Source organism: Cryptomeria japonica, chromosome 2 (assembly GCF_030272615.1).
Source record: "Cryptomeria japonica chromosome 2, Sugi_1.0, whole genome shotgun sequence".
Lineage (NCBI taxonomy): Eukaryota > Viridiplantae > Streptophyta > Pinopsida > Cupressales > Cupressaceae > Cryptomeria > Cryptomeria japonica.
In genome coordinates, this window is record NC_081406.1 from 245,934,317 (window position 1) to 245,943,708 (window position 9,392).

At 35.9% G+C, this 9,392-nt stretch overlaps 1 protein-coding gene across 2 annotated transcripts; it reads left to right on the forward strand.

Annotated features, from left to right (window-relative positions):
- The first annotated feature begins 297 nt into the window (after window positions 1-297).
- On the forward strand, window positions 298-5,732 carry LOC131030750 (F-box only protein 13). 2 transcript variants are annotated; one of them, XM_057961652.2, is made up of 3 exons: window positions 299-1,032; window positions 4,020-4,071; window positions 4,195-5,732. In XM_057961652.2, the coding sequence occupies exon 3, from the start codon at window positions 4,233-4,235 to the stop codon at window positions 5,559-5,561; it is 1,329 nt and encodes a 442-aa protein (XP_057817635.2). In that variant the 5' UTR covers window positions 299-1,032; window positions 4,020-4,071; window positions 4,195-4,232; the 3' UTR covers window positions 5,562-5,732. The 2 variants fall into 2 exon arrangements, with proteins under 2 accessions (XP_057817636.2, XP_057817635.2); XM_057961653.2 differs by lacking the exon at window positions 4,020-4,071 and having other exon boundaries at window positions 298-1,032.
- The last annotated feature ends 3,660 nt before the right edge of the window (window positions 5,733-9,392 follow it).

Sequence of the window (9,392 nt, forward strand, 5' to 3'; positions counted from 1 at the left end):
AAACTAGTCTAAACAATCTTTTTCTTCTTTAAATATTAGATAAAATTCTAAGAGAATTTATAATGATCTTAAATCCAACCCTAAACTGAAATTTTCAACTTTAATTCAAAACAAAATGATTTAAGATTATAATCTTACGCTCCTTTGTCCCCACCCTTTATAATTGGGTGTGAGTATTAACATTTCACCATGTTTCCACATTCCCCAACATGATTAAAAAAAAAGTTCCTAAAGAAAATGGACTGCATTGAGTGTTGGACTATATCACAGACATAAAGACACAGTTTGTGCAAAATATGATCTCTCCACACCGTGACATAAGGAAACTTTAGGCTAGTGGAGTGGAGGATTGCAAATAAGCTTTTAGGTCTGTAATAATTTACAAGGGCAGGGGCACAGGGTTGACATTAAAGCCTGGAATCATGTAAACGAGTTTCCCTCTTCCAAGGTTCCCACTGCCCACCTCCTTTTGTGGGGCATTGACTTTGAGGGATAAATCATCTTCTGCTGCTTTGGAAGAGAATCCAAAGACATTTTATCTTCATTGGTGCTGCTGCCTTACATGTCAAACATAACTTTTTCTTTTCAAAGTCAATTCAGTAGGTACTTCTCCTCTTTTGCTATGTAGTGCTCTGCCATCACCATGCCTTAGGACATCACATGAAGCTGCTTTTTCAAACCGCCACAGCTTGCTCATGCTTAATTCTCAAGCTATTTCTCTATGAGTGGGACTTCGATATAATAAGATGCTGCTGAGCTACCATTCACCTACATTACCATTACATCAAAGGAGGGGAGCCCACATTCTGGAACAAACATTCTGGAAAGCAAACATGTCAGTGGGTTCCATCCAATAAGTGTCTTTTCTGAAGAATATTTTGATAGGGAGGAATATAAGGAAGTCATTTGTCAACCCAACTCTCTGGTGTAGATATATTAGTTGGTGATTGCTGCGCTGCCTGGAAGAAGCCTGAAGGTGGTACTGTGAGATCTTGAATGCTTAGTGTTGGAGGATCTCTTGGATAACCTCTGGTATGCTCTAATGCTTGTTCGAGTAGGTTATTATGTTTTTGCATTTGGGTTTTTCTTTCTTGGGTTTATATCCTCGTTATCCAGAAATCAATCCATTTTCTGTGGATGATTCAGGCCCTAGTTTTGTGAATTTATTTCCGCCCTTTAATGCCTCTTTTGGGTTGTTTTTCTTTGTATGCTACTGATGGCTTAGGTTGTACTTCTTTATTATTGGGGTTAACAAGCTGATTCAGTTACTGGATAATGAAGATGAGAATGAACATCAAATATCATGAAATGTTTTACAGTGAATTTTCAATATTGGATGAAGTGGGTATGGTCCAGTTGTTAGTGGCCCAGTGGATGATAGTTTCCATGCAGTGATAGTTTCTCATATGTATTATTATGCATGGTTTTAAGTGGGTGGTTCTCATAATAACAGCACTGTTCTCGTAGTACTCATTATATTCTGATTTCGGTTTTGATGATTGGTTTGAGATGGACATGGAAAAATATTGTCTGGACGTCTTTCTAGCCGAAAAAATGTGAACGAGGTTTGATATCTTTGTGCCATTTTTTGCGTGATTAACTTACAAACTGCAAGTTTGGTTGATTGTGGTTAACATCTAGGACTTCGCCATTTCTGCAGGATATGAGATGGAACTAGAAGAAAAGTTTTTTCTCTTATTTACCATAGGACCTTAGAAGAGGAGCGTATCTGTTACAAAATATGAGATTAAATTAATATTGGTCATGTGTTAATGTCAATTTCATTTATTTTATCTATTTTGGGTTGATTGTTAAACTGAGATCCGGGCAAATGTTTAGTGATGATTTCACCGTCTATCTCAATAGTTTTACTAGGTCCATAGACAGAAATGATAATGGGAAAACCTTGAACTGCCGAAGCAATAGTGATGAGACTTCTGTTTGCTTTATGCCTTCTGATGATTTCACCGTCTTTAGAACAAGGAAGTAGGAATCTTATCTCAATAGTATTACTAGGCCTACAGACAGAAGTGGTAACAGAAAACCTATGGAACTGCGGAAGCATAACCATGAGACTTCTGTTTGCTTTCTGTGATGGAATGATTTTGTTTTCTCACAGTTAACACGCCTTGGTACCTTTTTGTATCAACTGTAAGTGCATGCTTTTTTTTATGGAGTTTTACCTGTTGACTGATATTTTCTGTAGGTGGATGGATATGAATGTGTATTAAATCCCACCGTGATGTACTCCATCTTGGGGTTTAGTTAGTATATGCTACCGCATCAATATTCCTCAAGTCTGCGGTGAACTCTTTATGCTTAGAAGTTGGATGTACTTGATAAAAAAAATCAACCTGCACTGGTCTGGCCTGCTTAGTGAAAAAGCTAACATATTCTGTTTATTCTGGATGGTAGTATGTCAAAATAAAAACCAAGTAGAAGTTTTTTCCGATCATGTACTAGCCTAACTTTAGTTTCTAAAACTATGCTCCTTTATAGTTCATTCTTTAGTGACTGAGATCAGGTTGAGCTTCTGGATTGATAGAGCCATAAACAAGCATTATACTGTCAAAGAATGGAAAGTTAGAATGTTTCATAGAGAAATGTGCAACTGATACGGGGAAGATTTAAACTTTATTTCCTGGGGCCTGGATTTTATAAGATGGATTATTCACTGAACATCAGGTTTTCTAAGTTTAAATGCAAGATAGCAAAAATTTGAGGATGGAATCCTTCCTCTTGGAGTGATATGTTTATCCAAGATACTATGAGAAAACTTCAGGATCTTCAGCCTGCCCATATCATATTGAATTTAACCTAGTTCCAAAACAAAATATTTGAATCTTTCATCCAAGTCAATGCCTTGGAAGCATTTCTGACAAACATAATTGTTGATATTCTGTAATATGTAACTGTGCACCCACTCCTAAATATAGGCAATGCCATTAGATTTACTTTTTCTTTTCTGGTTTAAACTGTGTGAAACCTTTTCATCAACAACAGAAGAGAAAAAATCTAACATGATGGAGTGTGAAAATTACATGACTCTAAAGATACTTACATCTTAAATTTGGTCCTTTGTTATTTCGTAGTGCTTTAAAAAACCCCTTATTACTGGACAGTGGATTCTTAAAGCTCAAAGATGTGTGCTGTTGAAATTTAAGCTACACTTCAAAGAAAAAAATTGTAACAAGCTGTTTGAGTGATACCAAATATTGTCACAACTGTTTGGGTGATGCCATATTTCTTGGGGAATGATTAGCTATGCCTTTTTTGTATTGTAACAAGCTGTTTGGGTGATCCCAGATCTATTGGGGAGTCATTAGTGTGACTTGAATCTGTGACTAATAACATCTGGACCACTAGGGCCAACCATTGAATCACAGTCCTCAGGATCATTAAGCTATATTTTAGTGTTCATTTTCCATCTGTGCATGTGGTAGGTAAGTGCCGACAGATAAAAGAATGTTTTTTTTTCTGGGAATACTATAAATGCAGTATGCAGTAATGATATTCTGGATAGCTTTTCTCAGTCATTGAAAGGGATTGTGCTTATTAAATTTTACATGCCAATCTCGCCAGTTTCATGTTTTTGTAGATTTATTTCATATGTAGCATGTTTGATATTCTCTTTTAAAATTTTATGTGGTCACACATGTTTTTTTTTTCCCGGAATACTATAAATGCAGTAAGAAGTAATGATATTCTGGATAGCTTTTCTCAGTCATTGAAAGGGATTGTGCTTATTAAATTTTACATGCCAATCTCGCCAGTTTCATGTTTTTGTAGATTTATTTCACATGTAGCATGTTTGATATTCTCTTTTAAAATTTTATGTGGTCACACAGATCAGTGGCCTCTCTTTTGAGGATTCTGTTCCACATAAATACTTTCTCACTCCTTTTACGTCATCTAGTGCGGTGTATAGATATATACTAAGATAAAGACAAGTTGTGTAGGGATATATTAGTTCTTTAGACAGACGGAATTCCAACTAAGTGTTCTCTTTCTATATTTAGAAACCTGTCATACCTCAGTATTAAAGTGCCATACAATGGTTTGCATATTAAGGTATATTATTTCCAATGCTTTGGTACAAGCATTTTGAAAGCCATAGAAATGCATTTTTATCTTTGGTGCTAAGCTCTATGCTATGGATCTTAATGTTTTTCTTGTTTTAAATATTGAATGCAGACTTCTTCCACTCCTGCCATCTGTGCTGCAATTTCTCCATGTGCAACTTTTTTCCTAAGATCTCATCAAATAATGGAATTTCAATGGAGAACTGGAATGCTTTAGTGGTGAATAAAAGGAGTATGATAGACTCTCAAAATGGAAACAGGCCAGCAAAGAAGAGGAGGACAAATTTTCCATCTCTGCATGAGAATTATATGAGCATGGATAAGTTGTCATGGGGAGAATTTCATGAAGACTTATTGGAGAGGGTGCTTGCAAGGTTGCCTGTATCTAAGTTGTTCAGTTTCCGTTCAGTGTGCAAAAGATGGAATTCAATATTAGATTCTCCAAGTTTTCTGGATGCTTCTTCAGAGGTGCCATTCCGAGCTCCATGGTTCTACATGGTAGATTCAAAGTTTGAACAAGGGATGGTGTATGACACAGAAGTGTATAAATGGCACCACATTAAAGTTCCACATGTGCTTAGCAAAAATGTGTCGAAGCCAATAGCATCTGCAGGAGGTCTAATTTGTTTTGAGTCAGCTTATGGCAAGTTCATTGTTTGCAACCCTCTCACAGGACAGTGCCGCAAACTACCCAATTTACACTTTACTGAGACAATACATGCAGTCACCATGGTTGCATATAAAAAGTCTTACAAGGTAATTGTCATATATGGCATTTTCCCTACCTTTGTGACTAAAGTCTATGATTCATCAACCTGCAGATGGAGTGAACCATCTATATGCTGGAACATGAAGGAAAAGTGTGGAACATCATGCTTGAAGCAAAATATGAGCAATGATGATGGAATTATGTACTTCCTGAACAAAGGGGGTAATATTGTTGCTTCTGATGTCCAGCGGAGTCCTTCAAAAGAGTATTCTTCTATCTTGACATCAGCCAATGGTGAAGAAGAAATAGTCTATTTTTTTAACAGAGGAGGTAATGTAGTGGCCTGTAATACTCACAAAGGCTTGTGGTATGAGCTTCCTCCTTTATCACATCCAACGCTTGAGTACTCCCTAGACATTGTGAATTGTGGGGGGCGTATGTTGGTTGTAGTACTCCTTGATTTTTTGGAGAGTTCTACAGTGAGAATATGGGAATTTGACGAGGCCAATTCTGAATGGAAGCAAGCTTTAGCAATGCCTGTTTCGATGTCTCATCGATACTTTGGAATGAAAGCTGACCTCAACTGTACAGCTTATGATAACTTGATGATGATTTGCATAAGTTCTTGTGAATTTAGCTGTCTAGTACTTTGTAATATTATAGAAAACTCATGGCTAGAGTTGCCTCTTTGTTCTCTGACTGGAGACTGTGATATCAAAAAGTTTGTATCTGCCTTCCCATTTGAACCAAGGCTGGAAGCCCCCGTTTGATATTGTTAATGTCCATCAGAGGGTTTATTATAACCTATACAAAATCTGTCAGTCTTGTGGAGCTTCAGATTATAAGCTACCAAGACTCAAAATTATGTGCAGAAAATTAACACTTGTTTCCAATCAAGTGCTATGTGTTCTCATCCATTCTTTGAATTCCAACTTCCTTCATCTTTGCTTTAAATCAGTGGGAATTTTTGCTGCACTATTTATAGGCCATGCAACATGAAGGTCATGTGATAATTTTGTTAACTTTTTAACATACTTGAATAAATTTTTAAGTGTTTAAACGTTTGTCATCAAGTTTCTCTTTGATTTTCACCAAACCAACTTGAATGAACTCATTTTGTATCAAGCAGTATTTTTGTTTGACCACTGCAACTTTTTTAGTAAAAGATCTTAAATAAATTTATAGAAAGAACAAAGAAAATACATTTTACTGTCCACAAATATGTAAATAGGATTGTAAAATGCAGCTAGCTTAGAGTGGATTAAGGGAGAGTTCAACATGTCTCCAATGAACTAAAGAAAACTAGAAAATTGTTCACCCCCAAATGTGAAAGTGGAAAAATAGCTGATTCATATTCAACTTGGGTATTACAACAAATGATTCATCAATACGGCTTTCTAATTCTTTATGTACTATTCCAATGTTTATGCTACCAAAAACAACAATCTAATGCTGTAACATGATCTTACAGCAGCCAAATGGTTGCCATCTACATCAGATATCCTTCATGTAATTGTATACATGCTCATACACAATGCTTATTTACCAGATTTCAGTCTTGCGCTCCTATTAACATGTGCGCTCCTATTAACATGTGGTTGTTCTTTATTCCACAAAGCCAACAGAGCAACAAAAAAAATGCTGATTCTTTAACTTATTCAAAGTAGAATTCAATGCCGATTCCTTAACTCACTTAAATTTGAATTCAACTTCTAGTCACTGTTATGAACAAGTAACAGGCTTTTAATCAACTGAACATGTCATTCTTATGCTTTCTTAAATTTTCAAGTTAGTGCAGTGGTGAAAATAAGCAAGCAAAAGAATACAAATATGGAGAGGGAGAGAAAAACAAGCATTTACCTTGAAAAATCTTAACGTGAGAAAATTCTATATAAATGAAGCCATGACACTCCATACCCACAATCATCTTTCAAGATTTTACAAGCCAATTTCTTGAATTATTCCTTGAAATGTACTTTGGATATTGGTCTAGTGAATTTACAATGCTCTCTAGGCTGGCCTTCCTTGGATTACTTGCTTACCCAACATACATTGCTGCTGCTCCCTGCTATTGCAGTCATCTCCTACTTTGAAAACTCCCTAAGATCACTCTTATAGAGTCTTGAATGCATTTAAATGGCTTTTCTAAAACTCGTAGACTGGTATATTCATGCTAAGGGATGGGAATTCGTGTTTTGCAAAGGATTTTAAACACCTCCAGGACGAAGAGGCCCAAGAAAATTTGATTCAAATCCTCTTTGGACGCTTGGCATTGCTATTCTATTCCTTATAGTATGGATTTCAAACTAAAGACAAAACTCATTCTTTTTCTTGTTTCGTGATGTACAGTTTTTTCATGAGCCGAAACTATTTGCACGTTCTCTTCTTAACGGAATCTATTTGTATGTTCTCTTCTTAACGGAATCTATACCACTTGGGACTTTAGATTCAATAATGTGGCCCTAGGGCTTTGACTCATCGTTGACCCCTAGTGCACTTGTTGACCCTATTCTACGCTCGATACACTATATCCTACCTATACCCTACCTTGTTTGGTTCTATCTTGATGATGTTAGAAGTATGTCCTAAGCTTTTCTTTAAACATAGAAATAAAATTGATCATCTTAATCAATTGAATTATTGTAATTTTTGGGAGCTAATTAGGATCACACCTCTCCCAATCTAGAAGGTTTGAATTAAAAAAATAGATTTAATGTCTAGTTTTTTAAATGCAACCTCTTTCTTCATTGCTTTCCATATTTGATGATTCCTTGTAAATCAAGACTCCGTGGCTCTTTCACATACTAGTCAAATTACGCTCTTACATTATTTGGTGTCTTGACCTTTGCTCTTATCTTGCGCTTGCTCTCTTTAGTGACACCCTTTTTTTTAAAATCTTGGCTTGCTATTGCACATTATTGTGCCTTTACTCGTCCTTTTACTCTGTAGCACCTTTACTTCAACTCATATGGTTAGTAGTGATCTTAGTTGTAGCCCCTTTTTTCATATCACACATACTTGCAAACTAGAGGATTGCTCTGTATGGAGATGTTTGTTTCATCTTCAATCTTAACATCTCTATAAGTGATCGAATTTTTTTGATTATATAAGTGGTTCAAATCACAACCTTCTTTATATAGTTGCTAACCTATTCAAGTGTATACATAACTAGATTTTTTTCAACTTATTGATGAGGACGAAGGGGCCCCTACGTGGCTAACTTGTAGTAGTCATGACCTCAATCTCATCCCTTTATTATGTTAGTCCTATGTACTCGACAAGACTTGATCCCTTATGGACTCTTTGTGAGCCAATCAACTTCATTCATAGGCCAAGGCCCACTTTACATCAACAAGAAATAAAACTATATGAAAATTCTTTCAACAAAAACAAGATATATGTGTAATTATATATCCACAAATAAATAACTTTTGAGAGTACTACTTACCATGCATTCTATTTTCTCTTTACTATCAATGATCACATGATACATTTTTATCAAGATAAGTAGGTTTTGAAAGGGGCCTCTCCCTTTTATAACAAAATAACTACCATGAAAAAAATGAGCCCCACAACATGTGGGGGCATCACAAAGAACAACAAAAACTAGAGTAGGAATAACTAAGAACAAAATAAACAACAAAGGAGTAGGTGGAAATGAAGAAAACACAACAAAGAGGGAAGCTAGCCAGGCTTGGCTAGCATCTTTAGACTAGAAGCAATATTTCATTCATTGGCAAAGAAGTTGATCTAATCTTCTAAGGAGGCTTCAATAGTGTCACCCTCCACCATTATCCCTTTATTCTTGATAGTCTGAATAGTCCTAGCACATGTCCTTCTAGTAGGACCTTTAATAGTGATGGGTCCACCCTAAAAAAATTGAAGACTTATTTTATGGAGATCATTTTGTAGAATAAACAAACTAGTGGCTAAGTTTTTGGTATTGTATTCTTGTTGAAGGACACTATCTCTTGAAGGTTCCTAGTTATATCTTCCTACTTCTCAATGCAATTTAGCCAATTCTTCGATCTCTACCAGCCCCTGCTACCAAAAGAAACAATAGTTGGAATCTCCAAAACAATGGTATCACTATCCTTATAAGATCTTTTGGGGGCTTCATGACCCTTAGGATTTTGGTCAAGGCCTTCATCTACTTCACCAATTATTTTTAGTCACAAATTTGAAGGTTAACCACCTCTTTCATCTTGAGAACTCCATTTAACATCTCAATACACCAACTACCAGTTTGAGGCACAAGGTTTTTCTCCCTAGAGGATGAGGGTATACTAACAATGGGGTCCTCCAACATAGCTTTTCCATTATTCTTTATTTCCATAGTTCCATCTTTTTACCCTAGGGGATTCTTGGAAAAAATTAAAGTTTAAGCTTGATTTAGGTGGTTGAGGTCAAGATTTAGGATTTTGATCTTGATAATTCTAGGTTGGTCAACCCACAATTCTGTGTCCACTTTCAACGTCATCATGGTATTTTCTTGAAATCACTATTTTTTATAAAATTAAATGATTTAAGCCTTGTGTGGTTCTATCTAAATGGTTATAATTTAAGAGGGTTAAGTTAGACCCCATTAGATTGAACCCTCT